Source organism: Pongo pygmaeus, chromosome 6, assembly GCF_028885625.2.
Source record: "Pongo pygmaeus isolate AG05252 chromosome 6, NHGRI_mPonPyg2-v2.0_pri, whole genome shotgun sequence".
NCBI lineage: Eukaryota > Metazoa > Chordata > Mammalia > Primates > Hominidae > Pongo > Pongo pygmaeus.
The window spans coordinates 134150349-134168290 of NC_072379.2; the positions used below are offsets into that span (position 1 = coordinate 134150349).

Genomic DNA, 17942 nt, shown 5'->3' on the forward strand with positions numbered 1-17942 from the left:
GGACTGGTATAGACTATTTCTAGAAATATTTATTCATTCATTTGTCTAAGAAATACTTATTAAGTGCCAACCACGTGCAGAGCTTTTGGTCAACTCTGGGCAAAGAGCCGTGAGCAAGAGTTGCAGGGCCCTGCCCTGAGGCCACTTGCAGTCTCTGGAGATTTAGAGCCTCCGACTCACACTCCAGAACAGCCCAAGGGCCCCAGGAGCCATCAGGGCTGTCAAAACAAGAAACCCGTCTACAGCTGAAAATTATGCCCCACCAAGGTTTGTTCTTGAAAGGTTTATACTGTGCTTAAGTACAAACTTACAAATGGTAAATTACAAATCAGGTATTTACCTAAAAGTACCAACATAAAGCAAATTAAAATTGAGTGAGTTTGGGGGGCTAAAATAAAGGGTAACTTGTTCCTAAAACTGAGAGAAACACAATTAGAGAGGGCAGAGAGGCCCAGTGCAGTGGCTTATGCCTGTAATCCCGGCATTTTGGGAGGCTGAGATGGGCAGATCACTTGAAGCCAGGAGTTCAAGACCAGCCTGGCCAATATGCTGAAACCCCGTCTCTACTACAAATATAAAAATTAGATGGGTGTGGTGGCAGGCATCTGTAATTCCAGCTACTTTGGAGGCTGAGGCACGACAATCGCTTGAGCCTGGGAGGGCAAGGTTGCAGTGAGCCAAGATCGTGCCATTGCACTCCAGCCTAGGTGACAGAGCAAGACTCTGTCTCAAAAAGGAAAAAAAGGGCAGACAGGCTGACCAGTCCACTGGCAGCTCCAACCGACTCCCATGACTCTACTGCCATGGCTGTGGCCCTTGTCCAAGCCCCCATTCTCTGCCATCTCCTGCTGGCCACACCTCCACGTGTACTGCCTGAAAATCTGAGCTTCCCAGGGTTTCCTTGGCCCCAGGCCCAACCCACCTGCAGTGCATGATGGACGAGTGGTGTTCCCCGTACTCCTCCTGTCCCAGCACAATAAAGGGCTGCTCGGGGCGGACTCCTCCACCCTCAGGGCCTGCCGAGGATGTCCGAGTCAGTGGCTCCACTGGCTCCGTGTGGAGCTCTGGGCAGGGCTCAGCCTCTGGGCCACTGGCTTCTGGTTTCTTCTCTGCACACTGTCACAAGCAGGGTGGGGACAAGTCAGCCAGGAAAGGGTCCCCCACACCAGGGCATACACCGCAGGGGGTCTAGGCCTAGGCTGCAGCATTTTGCGGGGCTCTCGGTAATTACAGAGTGGAGAGGAGAGCTCTGACCTGCGAGGCTGGTGCTCAGCTCACCCTAGGAGAGTGCAGGGCCTGCCCCCCTGACAGCCCCTTCCTGGAGACTTCGCTCCACACAGGCCCTGCTGAAGGAGAGGGGGCTGTGGCCTCTCTGTGACACAGCGGATGGGACCCAGGACACAAATCTGCCTTAACAGGCCAGGCGGAGGATGCGTGGTGCAGGCCACACACCACGCTGAGTATTTTACAGATTTCTCTCATTTAGTCCTCCTCAAACAATGAGATGCTATTATTTTCCCCATTTTACAGCTGTGGAAACTAAAAGACTGAAAGAGAAGCCAAATCCCTCGCCCAAAGTCATATGGCTGGCAAGGGGGAGAAATTGGATGTGAAGCTGGGTGGGTGAGAGGTAAGCCCGGCCCCTTTCCAGTGCACCCCTACGCCCACCAGCCCTCCTGGGAGGTGGGCACTGAGAAACTAAGAAACAGACACAACTGGCCAGGAAGAAAGACAGAGACCCAAGGGCCACTGAGGGTCCAAGGCTGCCCCATCTCTACGTCCCTGGGACAGCAGGTGTTGGCTACCATCTGGTGCTCACCTAGACACAATCCAGGCTGGGGGCATCGGCCAGGGCACTCTCTACCAGCCCTGGGGTCCAGATGCTCCTGCAAGTGCTTCCTCAGAGAGGCAGGAGGAGGAGTTCAACAATAAAATAACAGAGGAACTTCAGACATTATGGGGCTGTGGCTGGCCCCCGAGTGCATCTTGAATCCTGAAATGCCAGAACTTATGATCTGAGCCTTAGGGGTCTGTTGTCACCACAGTACCAGGCTGTTAATGAGGAAATACCTTTAAAACAGGCAAATAGCCCCAATTATGAGATAAATGGTCAAGATGGTGACTTGGGCAAGAGAACCAGTAAATACCTTAGACTTTGCCATCAGTTGGGAGTATCTGGCAGAAACAGAAGCAGCTGTAATGCCACAAAGAGCAGGCTGTGGCCCACACTGGCCAGTGAGGGGAGTCCCCAGAGCCCAGGGCTCAGTACAGAAGGGCCTGGGCCACAGCCCCCCATTGTGTGGGCACATGGCCCTCAGTGCAGCAATACAGGCAGCTGGGCCTCAGGCAGCACAGGAGAAAGGAATCCTGTGACCAAGCAAGTCTGGGTGACTGGGTGAAACCGAGGGAACCAGGTCTCCAGGAGCCCACGACAGGCTGCTTAGCACAATTAACCTAAGGGAAGGATGAGTATGCAAAGGTTCCCAAGCCAGCTTAACCACAGAAGTCATCTTCTGAGAGCACTTCCAGAGGCCTGCATTTTCTGGCCCCTACTTAGGGAAATGCTGCATGGGAGAAATGGACCACAGAAGAGCCAGGCAAATGATGAACCCAAATAACCAAAATACAAGCCATTGAAACCAATTAGGCAAAAGCACACTCTGCACAGCAGCAGAACTCAGAAGAGAGAGAAGAGAAGGCCCTCCACAGTGCTCCTCAGTAGCTGCATGAGTGTCCCCAGGGGTGTTCAGGACAACCCCATACCTGGGAAGTGGTTGTGGAGAAAAGCTCCTTCCTTTCCTTGCCATGGTCCTGCAGGCGCCGCTGCCGGTGCTGTGACCAACCGGACTCCCCAGTGGCCAGCCCGCTGAGGAGGCCCTTCCCATCCTTGGCTCCGGACGTCGGGTCCTTTCCCTTGGTGCCCTAGAGGAAAAGAAGCTGGTTGTGAAGTCTCTTCCCATCTGCCTAGGCCATGATAAGCATGCCAGGAGTGGTCAGCCCTGGGCGGGGGCGTGGTGGGTCAGGGGCAGGTGGTTAAAATGGTGTTGGCTCAGCTATGTAGGTGAGGTCATAGACAGCCCCTGCTATGACCTCCTCCTTTCTGTCCTCTACCCATTAAGAGGGCAGGTCACCTGCAATCCTCATCCTGCGGTATCTCTCATCTGGAGGGAGATGTCATCTTGATCTAATCGGAACAATTTAGTCTAGTTGAGGGGAAGGAGCCAGCACTTACTAAGTGATGACTAAGGCAGGCCTGGGCCTACGCTTGGTGTTATACACATTTACAAGCAACAATATGTTTGGGCAATCTAAAAATTATTTATGCGACAAGCAATCACCTCTGGAGGGAAAAGGAACACAGTACCCTCTCTTGTTTTGGGCCAAGTGTGGACTAAACCAGCTAATATTAACAAATACTGAGGTGTTTGAAAATGATTACCAGAAAACCAGAAATTTTTAACAGAAATTGTTGAAAACCCAAGGAATGCTAAGAAAGATAAATCGGACAGGAAATAAACTGGTATTTTCTGGCTCCTTTTCATAACAACCGTGATAGGGTCAGCTAAGTTATAGCAAGAGGGGATGAATTTGACCATCCCCACCCCACCCGTATAGAGAGAAGAAGTCTCCATTCTTAATCTAGAAACTCTTAAAAGGAGCTGCCACCCCCGCATCTTTCCAGATTGCTGGGCAGGGTTCTCTTTTTCCAGTTTTTTACCCACAAATTGTGATGGTCAAACACCCTCACCCTCATTTATCTCTTAGCAAAGAGATATGAATGCAAACAGCTACTCAGGTTTGAGACCAGTCTTCTCAAGAAACCATTTCTACACGAGCCCTAAGTGAAGAGAAGAAACTCAACCAAAGTCTACCTGCTGCTTTCCAGTTCTTCTACTTGTTATTTTTTATGTCAACAGTAAACAATTTAAAATGATTAACATGGATTCCTTGGAATCCTGCAGCCATGTGAACAGTTAAGAAAGAAAATTTTAAAGGACTATTAGCTTACCTGGAACCAAACCATGACTAACCTGCAGGGTATTTACTATTTTTGGCCTGTTTATAAACTTCAAGTACTTCCGTGAACAAAGAAAGGATGGTAAACCTGTCTCAATCAGCCACAGACACATTTAATTCCAAGTATTAGAACTGTGTCAATAACAATTGTGTATGGGTCCTGGGAGGACAAAAGCCACGGAGAGGTAATGTCCACTCCTCAGAGTTTCAGAGAGATGGAGTGGGGAGGTGGCCTGTTGGAGTTGGCTGTCAAGGCTAAGATCTGGGGAGGTGGTAGGCAGTTGCGTCGTGTCCTGTTTCAAGACAAGGCTCTGAAACCCCCATAAGAAGAAATCACTGAAAATGCAAACACTGAGCAGCCACATCACAGTCCAGGAGGTGCCGCTTCCACATTTTGTGCTGCTGCATATATGCCGTGCTCTACATGGGTCACAGGTGGATTCTGCCTTGGAAGCAAAGGTGGGAACCATTACAGAGGGAGACAGGCACTTTATGCGCCCCTTCCTGCCTTATTCAGCCCCTCCACTGGATAATGGTGTCTTTTCCTTTTTCAGCAACAGTAAAGAGTGTTCAATTCAATTGGTGAATATTGATGCAAGGAGGAGGCTTCAAATTCCTCTGGCTTATTTGAAAGCCACTTGTAACACTTCCCCAGCAGAAGCAAACAATAAAACACTGAGAAGTACAAAGGTAATACTTCCCTCACAAGTCAGGATAGCAAGGAAGGCATCTGGTACAGAGAAGAACTGCCTTTACAATGACAGGGCAGTTTATGCCAAGACAGTGATGGACCTAAGCATGACCTATCAGATTTTGCTTAAAGAAGAGGATAGGTTCTCCTTTCTCCTTAAATCTATGTTAATCACTGAATAAGAGTAACAAAAGATAATAATATATTAAAAGCTGGTGAATGTGGTTGTCCACAAAACTTTTTAATAAGTAGGTGAAGGCCAATTTGTGTCTAGCCACAAATGTACCTAACAAGTGAATGCTTACTGGCAACTGTTAATTTTTTAGAAATAAAAAGCTAAAAAATAAAAACAAAGGAAAAAGGGATAAAGTCACAATGCTATGTAAGTAATTACCTTCAAACAAATCCATAAAACTCTGGCCAAGCACTTGTGTATGGGTAAAGAGCTGGAGAGAGTGAAAGATGTCGGCAGAACTGTGTACTCTCTAGACGATGACACTTGCACACAGAGAAGCTCGCACCCTTCTGGAAGCGTCTTCTACTGTGACCCTACCTTACACATCTTTGTAACCTTAGCACCCAGCACCATGCCTCGCATAAGCTGGGCACTCATTCATGACTGGCTAGGTAACAAATGTATGGACTGATGGACAGATGAAATAACTGTTCATTGAAAGTTTTATTTCATTTTAAGTGCAACCCTCATAATAGTCTTTAACTGCTGGCTTCAAATAACAGAATATCCCAACAGTCTAAAGTATATTCTATCATAATCTACCTGACTCCTACAGTTCAGGAGAGACACGGTAACCTCTGTCTTATCATTTGACCTTCTCACTCTGGAGACAGACATAAGTTGATACCCATTAATTTCCGGTGGACTGAGTAGGTCAGGAGGGATTCCAGAGCCTCACAGAGCTTACCAGGATGGCAGCCATCCAAATGGAGCACGAAACAAGTTCCAGTAATTTGGTCTCACCTGAAGCTAAACAAAGCTACCCAGAAAATAGGCCCTCATAACACAGAAATCCCAGAATGAACGACAGGCTTTCTCCTATTGCCAAGATCCTTGGGGAAAACCTTCAGGGCAGCGGTTGTGACCACTTACTTCTCAGTAACTGGGAGGTAATTTGACACTAATAAGAGTCACAAGCACAGAAGTTTGTGGATGCTTTGCTTGCCTTACATTACAGCTGATTAAAGGTTATCTCTATAATGAGGTAATTTCCATGGCTCACCAAGTGGGTGTGAAAGGAGCAGAATTATTGCTGGCGGGAAGGATGGAGTACAAACTACAGGCTGTGTGAGCCAAGCAGCAGCCCAGGCAAGCCTGCTATCGATGTGCCCTCCCTGGCTATTGTAATTAGAGATCCTAGAAGGGCTTGGGAAGTGTGGTTTTGCAGTTATTTCCACTAAAAAAAAAAAAAAAAAAAAAAAAATTGCCTCCAGATTCATATTGAAAGCCTGGAGAGTATTTGCCAGGCTTTCAATATAAAAGCAATCTATTTTGCATCTATTTTGCCATCTATTTTACAAGAATAATGCTATGAACATTTCAGTAATAATGACAACAGGTACAGCAACCAATTACAAGGAGGCAAAGTGCTGATGTGAGCAAAATTTACAATGCTTTCTATAAATTATATTTAAGATAGGAAAGTCTAATCATTTTTACATATTGCTAATTTAACAATAAAATACAGCCTATTTTTTGTGTGTGCTTATTCTTTAACAGTAAAAAAGAAAGAAGGGCTCTGGTGTGGTAGCAGTAAGGAAAAAAGACGACATGCTTAATATGCACTTACAAAGCAATGTGGCTTATTTAAAAACCAATGTCATTGTATACTGAGTTTAAAGCAGTATATTATGAAAATGGCAGGAAGTGATCTTTCCATGCCCTGCATTTAATCTGTGAGAGAGCATCTGGAATTGTGCACTGAAATTTGGGCATTAATTGTAATAGCGGGATTGAAACATTAGAATGTCCTCCAGAGCAGGGGGCCCAGGATGTGAGGGGAAATCATGCCATAGGGACAAACAGTTGAGGTGGGGGTTGGAGGGAGGGTGAACAAGAGTGCTTAGCATGGAAAAGATAGGAAGAGTCACTCTGTACAATAAGCCTTATTATTCTATGTAGCTCCAGAGGGCTAAGCTAAGATCCATGAGGAAAAGTCATAAAGAAGTTTCTTCTAATAGCTTTGTAACATGCATATATTCTCACTTTGACAAGCAGTGAGCTCTGCATCTTAGGAGGCAATCAATCCAGACACTGTATTCCTATACTCAGCAGGAGGTGGGCCAGATGACCTTCGAGCTTCCCTCTAACTCTAAAATTCTGTGATTTTCTTGAACCTCAAATCTGCTAGTTATTTTTAGAAGTGAAACATTAATGCTGAATCTAAATCATCTACCATTAATAAAAAACAAGTGACCTGACTATTGGGTTTTTTAGATTAGAGATATCTTTCATCTTCACTGAGGAACTACAAACTGCTCTGTTAACATACCACACAGTGACCCAATCTTTGTTCCATTATATTTTAGAGGAAAGGTAAGGCACGTTTTACTGCAAATCACACATTCTTATCCCCATTGCTTGGCTGTAAACTGCAGAAATAATTTCCAATCTCATTTCAACCTCACCATGTGACACACAGTTCCTAACCACATAGAGTATGGCCACAGCTTACTCGCACAGAAGCTGTCTCTATTTTTTCTTTCAAGTTAATGAAATTGAATTTCATAATTTCAAGCTCATTTCAAAGGACTTAACATTCCACACATCACCTATTAAACTTATAAAATGTCGCACAGTGAGAGATCCAGAAAGCAAGCAGTACAACTTACTCGGCCACACTCCACAGAACTGGAATTCTAACTTTAAGATTTAAATTTCAGAAAAATATTCATAGGAGTAACCATGATTGAGTTTTAACTGCCTGAACCCTCATGGCTGCTAAAATTATAGTGTTTGTTTGCATTAACGGCACTTTAGGTCTCAGAACTAATTCAGGTACCCACGTGGGCCAGGGCCTGCAGGAATACAACTTCTACTACCAACATTTACTGAGTGCTGACCCTCTGTCAAGCACTCTTCTTCTAGCAGCTCAATTCATCCTTCCCTGGGGAGTAAATACTATTATTATCATCCCAAGCAAACTGGGGTGAGTTTACGCAATCTGAGCACCAATGACAAACGAGGAGCCAGAGCTGAAAGTTAAGTTGCCTGGCCCCAAAGCCCATGCTCTTTCTGATCCAGTGTCCTGCTCAGTGTCTCCAGTTCAACAATACTCAGCCCAAGTGCTGTATTCCAGTGGCAGCCTGAGGCAGACCCCTACCTCCCTGGGTACAGCGAGCAGCCCCAAACTGCTGTGTCACTTGCAACTGGTCTCACACCGAGGCTGGTAGGAGAAAAAGCCACAGACTATGACTATTTATTTTATCTGTAACTAATAATACACTCAAAGTGTCCCTACGCAAGCATTAAACAGTCTGCAGGCATTTCTGAAAGCAATGAATTCTGACAATGTCTGCTAGTTAAACTAGTCAGTGGGACCCTTGGCTGTTTTGGATATAAGCTGACATCAAAAAAAATCCGCTTGCAGTCTTCCATAAAAGTGAGAAATAGTGAAAATCCTTTGCAGAATCAGCAAATACCAACTTGTAGGCAAAATGCATGGATTCAGAGGTAATTCTTGATTTAGTCTTTAGCCAAACACTATTTTTATATCACCAAAAATCCAAAATTCTAATTGCCTGAACTCACACTTGAGCCACCAAAACAGCCATAAGCCCTCATGAGTTCATAGGAAATTTATGAGAAAAGAGGGGAGAGTCTTCAAAGCCTACTTCCTGTCATCAGCTATCTACTACTTCAACCAGAAAGCATCACAGACTTCAGAGAACTGGCACAGGAGTGCAAGCAGGGGAAGGCAGCCCCTTGGGTCAAGAGACCTGGGTGTGAGGTCTGGCACTGCCTTGATCAGTGCACAAGCATCTACCTAGCATCTCAAACACCACAGTGCCTGCAGTCTAGCCAGAGGTGAAGATGGAGCAGGGAGCCAGAATGCATTCGGTGGATTTTCCTCCTTCTCCTCTCAATTCCTCTGCTACAGTCTAATCTAGATTCTCATCCTGCAGAACCATCACTTTCTGAGAGGAAAGGCAGAGAAGGGGGAAGAAAAGGAATGAGATGTCAATTTAGAATCTCATCAACATGCCCAAGAAATCAGTTCTAAAGGGAGGGCAAACAAGTCTACACTTGACCAGGAGGTCTGGAAGCACAGGCAGCTGTCAGGGCCTTCTTGGCCAGAGTCAGAGAGGCAGGACTTGTGCTTACCTGACCACCGAAGGACTCTTTCTTGGCCGAGCTCTGAGCTTGAGGAGGGCCCTGAGCAGGCGACAACCTTGAGGGGCTCTTCTTACTCTGAGGCAGCAGCGAGGACAGGAAGCCCACACGAGGTGACTGGGAGAGGGAGGCATTCCTTTGGCTGCACACCATGGCACTGGTCAGCAAACACACCAAAGGGTCAGAGGGCTGAAACAGGATGTGGAAAAACCAAGAACATAGACCTCCCGGGCTATGGATGACGTTAAGTGACCAGGCCTGGGTCAGGTCCAGGAGCCTGGGCTTTAAGGTGGTATTATCCTTGGTATCATTTTTTTGCACAAAGGGAGCCAGCAGCTTATCTGTTACAAGGGTGAAGTCTGCGGCTGTTCTTTGAGGGTCACAGTAAACTCAGAGCTGTCTTGTTCGATAGCCACTGGTCACGTGTGCTACTGAGCAAATGAAATGTGGTTAGTCCAAATCAAGATGTGCTAGAGATGTAAAATTGACACTGGAATTCAAAGACTTGGCATGAAAAGAAGAATAAAATAGCTCATTAACATTTTGTTTATATTCATTACATATTGAAATGATGTTTTGAATATACTAGGCCAAATAAAATATATCACTAAAATTAACTTCATCGTTTTTTTTTTTTTTAACATAGCTACTAAAAAAAATTAAATTACGTATTTGGCTCGCATTTTATTTCCATCAGAAAGAACTGGCTCCACCACTAGAGCTATTTCATCTGGTGCAATACTTGGCTATGTGGAGGTCTGGAATCCGGCTGCCTGGGTTTGCGTCGTGACTCACCAATCACTATCTTCCTCACCTGTGTGTACCTCTGTTTCTTCAACCACTACTATTATTATCACCAGCTGGGGCTTCTGCTTTAACTGGCTGTTTCTGAAGGTCAAATACCTCTCTCTAATCTGCCTTCCTCTTTAAACAGTCAGAGAGGTGCACGCTTCTACTGAGGAATGCATCCAACCTGTGGTTACCAATCTTTCCATACATGAGATGCTCCTTCCAATGCACAAAACCTTCCCAAGACTTTACCACAGTGGTTGTGTTTTTATTTATCCCGACTACACATATCTGGATGTAGAGCTGGCAGAGCTGTGCAGTTCCCCAGCTCTAGGCAGAGCCACAGGCTTGGAGGCTCAGAACTCCTAGAGGACTTCTGAGGCCATGGGGACCTTACTCATAAAGCTCTGAAGCAAGGCTAGGCGCGGTGGCTCACGCCTGTAATCCCAGCACTTTGGGAGGCCAAGGCAGGTGGATCACTTGAGGTCAGGAGTTGAGACTAGCCTGGCCAATACGATGAAATTCCATCTCTACTAAAAATACAAAAAAAATTAGCCAGGCATGGTGGCATGTACTTGTAATCCCAGCTACTTGGGAGGCTGAGGCAGGAGAGTCTCTTGAACCCAGGAGGCGGAGGTTGCTTTGAGCCAAGATTGTGCCACGGCACTCTAGCCTGGGCAACAGAGCGAGACTCCATCTCTAAAAATAAAAATAAAGCTCTCAAGCAAGAGCAGTGTGTGCCAGGAGGCTCTTCCGCAATTCTCCTTCAGCAGGCACAGAGGACTGCAGGCAAGGCAAGATCAGAGGGAACTGTGGGGCTGAGAGCACAGAGGGCAAAGAAAAGGAAAGGGCCATCACACACACTCACAGTTCTGAGTCCCCCAGGCGGTCCATGTTGGAGACATAAGGAGGCAATTTGTGTTGGACCAAGGCCTCTTCCTCTTCTGGCTGTTGCTCCTCTTTCTTCAGTCGGTGGATTTCAGCTTGCAATGCAAAAAGCTATACAGGGGTGGGACTGAGTTAGCCAATGATCTCACCTAACCTTCCCCCTGCGGAGGAAGATTTCTAGACACATTGCATCCAAGCCCACTGTTCTGAGCGCCACTCGCCTCAGCGTCAAGGGGCCCATCTCACTCTGCTCACTGCAGACTGGGAAAAGTGACTGCTGTCACTGGACAGCAATGAGGTGAGAAAACCAAAAACTATTAGAAATCCAAAACCCATTTTCTTTTTAATCCTTTGACTTGCTTCCTCCCAGATTCACTGAGAAAAATAGCTCCACCCAACCTGCTTTGCTTTTTAGAATCTACAAAATCAGGCTTTAGAACTCTCAAAGCCTCATTCTGGAATGGGAAAAAAAAAAAAAAACTTTTAACGAACTACAGCGTTTTTTACCTTTTGCCTGAAGAAAATTACATATACACACACCCCAAAACCCAAGAATCTTAAACCCCATAACCTAAAGAGCCTATAATCTTCCTTTTCCTAACAATATCACCTAAGGAGATCTTAACTTCAGGAAAGAGAAATTGTTCCTCAGGCAACATGTACAGGCAAATGTGGGTCCCCTGGCTCTACTGTTTTATCAAACTAGAGAAGCATATAGCTGAGTAGGAACAACTAAATTATATCTGGGTTATAAACTATATATATATGTGTGTGTGTATATATATAGTTTACATATATACATATACATATAGTTTACATATATATGTGTATATATACATACACATATATAGCTATACGTGGAAAGACAAAACAGACACATGAAAACAGATTAGTTATAAGGTGGCATGGGTGCATATAATCTTTTTCTCCTTAAAAGTTAATTACTGTTACTATATTGTTCATGCTATATATCTGACTTAAAATATGAATCTCGCCTCTGGTTTTCAGAGACTGTTACTCTCCAAATCCCCAATACTGACTTTCTGGTGACTCATTTCCACCTGAGAAATTAGGTAGTGGCAGTGGAAAGCTGATTAATATAGTCTTCCACCGCCACTACCTAATTTCACACACAAAAAGCAGAAGTACTTCCTCAGGAGCAAGCCTGTTCAGAACAAACCTTCTGACGCAGAACTTCATTTTCTTCTTGAACCTGGTTAGTCCTCTGACACTCCGCATCAAAGTTCAGGATCACAGGAACTGGTGCACGAAGTTAAAGAATAAGCCAGCCCATGAAATATTTAAAAGTCCTTCCCAAACCCTTGACACAGCAGTAAAACACATGAGACACAGGGACACAGAGAACAGAGTACAGGAGCGGTGCCTTGGGCTCTTGTGGGCTTAATGAAATAGTCACTCCCTATAGTCTTGTCTCCAAGACTTTCTCTAGGTCTGGCCTCATTTCATTCGGACAGATTCATAGATGCACGACCATCTGCCTGGCAGGCCCACAGAGGGGACATAAATCCAAACCTAAGCATTTTCTCTCAAATACCAGCAGCAAAGAGCTAGCATCCAGTGGACTTCACAGCCAGTCTGAGCTTTAGTGAGGTCACTACATTCAGCTAAAAGCAGCCCTGGAGGCCAGTGGCTCTGCAATAATACAGCCAATGAGGCAGAAAAGACCAGTCACTTGGCTTCGCCTCCCCAGATTGAGCCTCTCCCTGGCAAAGGTTTGGACTGAGAAGAGAAAGCTTTCTGCAGATTGCGTGGCCACCCCAAGAACAACCACAGTCTATAGCTTGGGATACTGGTCCTTCTCCACTGCCTCAGGCAGCTTCAGTTAGGAGGAGCACAGAGCAGACAGGGCCTCAGAACTGGAAAGAGGACTGGAGCCCATATGTGTGTAACCTAGTTTGAGGAGCACTGAAAAGATCTTGAGTGACAGTTTCGATTTCACTGGAGGGCCCACAAAGTTAACTGGAGAGCCCTCAGGATGAAGAGAGGGAGCAAGAGGGAGGAAACAAGGCAGTTCTGGCAAGGGTGGAATTCACACTCATCTGGGGCGCAGAAAGGGTGAAGGCAGGAAAGGTGCCCTTCCCACCTCCACCAGAAAGTGTTCCTCCCAGAGGCCAAAACACCCACCCATGGGTGGGCCTCTAAACACCCAAGTTTATCAGTGCCTCACCAGCCAGCCCCATTCAAGCCAGACTCCCTTCTCCTCCTCTAAATTTCCAGCCTAGAGAGCATGAACGATGGCCTCAGGAGCTCTGGCTTGTACACTTGGTAGGCTGTAAATTATTTACCTGCATTCTCATTCATTCCCCCTCTCAAATACCCGCATATATATTCTTAAAGCTGCTGTGTTTTCTGGCAACTTGAGGAAGACTGAAGTTACTATTAGAGACAATAACCCAAACACTAACGCAGACGGAAGTTCCAACCCAAGAAGTCTTCTCATCTGTACCTAATCCCAGCAAAGGTATATCCCTGGGAACACGTTTCATGCACAGAGAGGGTACTCTCAAGGCTGCCTGGTTTCTCCAAGCAGCAGCTGCCTTCCAACCCCAGTGCCTGCTGACAAAGCTGGTACTAGCACCCCACTGCTGCCACTGTCACTGCCCACACATGTCAGCTAATACTTGAACAGCACAGTGTCAGAACTAAGATTTATGATTCCCTGGCTTACTGACAAAAACAACCACAATTTGTCCAGCCCCCTCATGTGACCCATAAAAATGGTCCCTGGGCATTTTTGTAGAAGAAATGCCTGTATGGAGAGCAGCGGGCTACTGATCCTGAGGTCTGGGTGCCTCAGGCTGGGCCTTCAGCCCCAGGCAACTGAAAGGATATGCATGCACTGAAACAGGACGCTCAGGAAGTTGTGCAGGGACACAATGAAGGTGTCAGCCCACTGTCGAGAAAAGTAGGTAGCAAAGGTGGGGTTGGTGTCCGGGGATGGCAGGAAGGGCAGGACAAACCAATCCTTCCACTCAGCCTGGTTCTGCAGTTCTGTGGCCTGCTTTGCAAAGAACTCCTGAGCCTTGTCATTTCTGTTTGTCTGCCAAGACACAACGAGGTAGCAAGGAGGGAGGAGAGACAGAAATCCAGAGGTAAGACTTCATCACTGCACAGCAGACAACCTTTGGCTATCAGCCTGCCAGGTAAGTGGCAAAATAAAATTCCATAATATAAAGGAAATCATCACTCTTTTCTCAAGGAACTTGTCATTTCAAAGCTGGTTTAAGCTGAAGTTCTAATGATAAATCCCATCCTAAAAATTAATCCCTAGCTGATGTTCAAATAACTAAGTGACTCATTCCTCCAGGTCAGCTATCATCTTTATTACTCAAACTTTAACCCAGCTACTTATATTCTTTAAAATACCACCTTTGTTTTAAGCTTAAGCTTACATGCTTAACATAAAAAAGGAAACAGGAATGGGGAAGACAAGTCAGATGATCTACAGATGATGACAAGGAAAAAAAAGGAAAACAGTCAAAAATAATTGCACTGTAACTGCTGCACTCTTTCCCATAGTCACATACAGAGTCCTCCCTAGGAAATGGAAGAAAATCTATTTTGGGATCAAAGAGCTCCTTCCACCAAGGAAAGCAGAACCCCTGAATCAACAGGCACCTGGATTGTGTAGACAAGATAAAAGCGAAACAGGCTGGTTTTCAGCTTGTGGATTGTGGGTCTGTATATATCCTCCAAGCGGCTGAAGAGCCGACGCTCCAAGTAGCTCCAATAATCCCGAAGGGCAGCCAAATCATACACCTGCATTAACTGCTGCAGCTGGTCCACAATCTTATCCACCTGGCGAGAAACATGGATGGAGAAGGTGGTAAGGGACAGAAGGGAATTCTCCCCTCCATGGAATAAACCTTTTTCCTCTTCTCATGGCTTCTGGGTGTAAAAAAAAAATTCGTAAGTTAGCAATCTATAAAATTTTCAAAACATACTAATGCAACGGTTTTTCAGTAATTTTCTGATGTTAGAGAAGTGGTTTGACCCTCTAGCAAGCACGGAAATTTCAGGTGTAAAAGGGCTCTGGCCCAGAACCTAAGAGATCTGGCTCCAGATCTTGGATCTGCCTCTGACTTACTTGATCAATGACACTGGAAGTGTCATCAGGCCAGGCACCATGGCTCACGCCTGTAATCCCAGCATTTTGGGAGGCCAAGGCGGGTGGATTACCTGAGGTCAGGAGTTCGAGACCAGCCTTCCCAACATGGTGAAACCCTGACTCTACTAAAAATACAAAAATTAGCTGGGTGTGGTGGCGCACGCCTGTAATCCCAGCTACTCGGGAGGCTGAGGCAGAAGAATCGCTTGAACCCAGGAGGCAGAGGTTGCAGTGAGCTGAGATCGTGCCACTGCACTCCAGCCTAAGCGACAGAGTGAGACTCTGTCTCAAAAAAGAAAAAAAAATGGCAGTGTTGCTTAACTGTAGTTTCAGTTACCTCACATTTTTTAAAAAGGGGGTGGGGTGAAGAAGAGTGTATGAGACAATCTCCACAATTCCCATATCCCAAGGATCATGAGGAGGTGCATGGACTGACTCCTTCAAGTCATCAAAGTTCCACGAAGCCGTGGTAGCTGCTCAGAGTGTCAGCCAAGGCAGTCACCTTCTTGTGAGGAGCAATTACAGCAGAGTACAGAATCTGGAAAAGGGTTTGGATATCAATACCAATCCAACGCCCCTAGTTTATAGATCAGGCCACTGAAGCCCAGAGGGGTGAAATGATTTGCTTTTGCCACTAAGTAGCCACTAACTTTGGCCAGGCAGGAAACCAGATCTCCTAACTCCCCTCCAGTGCTCTTGCTGTTAGCTCACTGCCTCTCATTGAAGTCAGTACACACAAACATACAAATCACACACATATACATTCCAAGAACCTCGCAATGGAAAATCATTTTAGAGCAGGGGAAGTCTGGGTTTCTCTAATGTGCCATGAGGTCTTCCACAACTGCAGAAGCAAAATTGCCGATGAGTCCCTGACGAGGCCATTTTAAACAAACACCGCAGATACTTGAACGCAGCTAACGTTTTGGACTGCAGACTTCTTTGCTTCCACTGCCACTGGAAGCCAACACGAATATCTGTTGCCAAAACGCAACCATCTACCTAACCTCGGCTCCTAAAACCTCATGGCCATCCTGGCCAAGGAGGCTGGAGTGGAGACCGAACCCTAGACCAGGAGCCGGGGCATCGGGGCTCCAGCCTCGGCGATGCTCCTGACTCGGGGGGCAGCTTCAGGCAGGTCCCGTCCGTCTGAGGGCCTCAGTTCCTCATCCGTCAAGCTGGGGTCGGACGCGCTGAGGTCTCCGGCGCCCCGGCGCGAGTGACAGCGCCGCTCCCGCCCCGGAGGCAGTGCTGGGGGGAAGCCCGCTCCCCGGCTCCCTCGGGCCGCCTCTGCCCGCGCCGCTCCCGCCGGCCCCTCACCCGGAACCCCTTCTCCTTGTCCGCCTTGATCTCGGCGTCGAGCTGCCGCAGTGTGTGCGTGAACCCGCGGAAGAGCAGGTACTCCCGGACCAGCTCGTCAGTGCGCTCCACGGCCTCCGCCATCGCAGCACTAGCGTCTTTAGGGGTGGCGCGGCGAGGGACGGAGGGGAGGGGCCTGGGAGGAATGGGGCGGGGCCAGACGCGGGCGCCGAGCACGTCACGCCGCGACAGGCCTACCAGCCCGCACGCACCGGGCGCCCCAGCCTGAGGCCCCGCCCCTCGACCGGCACCCCGCCCGAGGCCCCGCCCCTGGGCCAGCCCCAGCCAGCGTGCCCGCTCGGGTCACCCTTAACCCTCCCGAGGAGTGGCGAGGGGAGGTCCTGGCGGCGCCGGCGGCGGCTTTGTCTGGATTGCTGAAAGTGGCGGCTGCCACCCAAGTCAAACAAGACTGGTTCTTAAGAACATCCCAGGTAGTCCCGAGGCGGGCAGGGGGTGCGGTGCCCTGTTGGTTGGCGTTATATCGCAGAGCTCCCGGTGCAGAGTGACCTGCGTGAAGCCACAACCACGCGTGTCCTCAGAGAGCACTAACTCCCCCAAATCTCTGCTTTCATTAGTAAGACGATTTGGCTACACAGCAAGATAACCAAGACGGACTGCTAGGATAGGCAAATTTCATAGCAGTGTATGTACGCTATAGTCCTGGTTTCTTGTGAAAAAAAAAAGTATGTATGTGTGTACATTTTTTAAATTCAGGAAGATTATACACCAAGTTCCTATGCAGTCGGATCTCTGCATCCTCGGGTTCCGCATTCATGGATTCAGCCAACGAGGATTGAAAATATTTTTTCCAAAGTTTTAAAAATAAAAAATAGCAGGGCGCAGTGGCTCACACTTGTAATCCTAACATTTTGGGAGGCCAGGGTAGGCGGATCTCTTGGCCCCGGAGTTGGAGACCATCCTGGACAACATGACGAAACCACATCTCTACAGAAAAAAAAAAAAAAATGCGGAGCGCAGTGGCTCACGCCTGTAATCCCAGCACTTTGGGAGGCCGAGGTGGGCGGATCACCTGAGGTCGGGAGTTTGAGACCAGCCTGACCAACATGGAGAAACCCCGTCTCTACTAAAAATACAAGATTAGCCAGGCGTCGTGGCGCATGCCTGTAATCCCAGCTACTCGGGAGGCTGAAGCAGGAGAATCGCTTGAACCCAGAAGGTGGAGGTTGCAGTGAGCCGAAATCGCGCCATTGCACACCAGCCTGGGCAACAAGAGCGAAACTCTGTCTCAAAAAAAAAAAAAAAAAATTAGCCGGTCGTGGTGGTGCTGCCTGTGGTCCCAGCTACTTGGGAGGCTGAGGCAGGAGGATCACTTGAGCCCAGGAGGTCGAGGCTGCAGTGGGCTGAGATTGCACCACTGCACTCCAGCCTGGGTGACAGAGCAGGATACTGTCTCAGTTTAAAAAAAATACAATATTTAAAAACACAAATTAAATATAGCGTAACAACAATTTACATAACATGTACAGTGTATTCAGTATTATAAGCAATGTAGAGATTATTTAAAGTATACAGGAGGAAGTGTATAGGTTAGATGCAAATACTAGGCCTTTTTACATCAGGACATCCATGGATTTTGGTCTTCTAGGGAGGGTCGTAAAACCAAACCCCTGCAGATACCAAGTGACAATTGGAGTGGTTTTATCTGAGAGGTGAGACTATGAAGGACTTCTTGTTTTTTACTTTCTTTTTATCGTTGAAGT

General features: G+C 47.0%; 1 protein-coding gene across 3 annotated transcripts in view; it reads right to left on the reverse strand.

The window, feature by feature from the left end:
* LOC129040290 (WD repeat-containing protein 91) overlaps positions 1–16338 on the reverse strand; it is a 48038-nt gene extending 31700 nt beyond the window's left edge. For all 3 annotated transcript variants that reach the window (XM_063667860.1, XM_063667859.1, XM_054494633.2), the window contains exons 1-8: positions 16183–16338; positions 14373–14552; positions 13587–13794; positions 11914–11996; positions 10714–10844; positions 9048–9213; positions 2764–2922; positions 923–1116 (exon numbers count right to left, since the gene is read on the reverse strand). In XM_063667860.1, coding sequence (XP_063523930.1) covers positions 923–1116; positions 2764–2922; positions 9048–9213; positions 10714–10844; positions 11914–11996; positions 13587–13794; positions 14373–14552; positions 16183–16305 — 1244 coding nt within the window. In that variant the 5' untranslated portion in view covers positions 16306–16338. The remainder of the gene's footprint in view (positions 1–922; positions 1117–2763; positions 2923–9047; positions 9214–10713; positions 10845–11913; positions 11997–13586; positions 13795–14372; positions 14553–16182) is intronic.
* Between the last annotated feature and the right edge of the window lie 1604 nt (positions 16339–17942).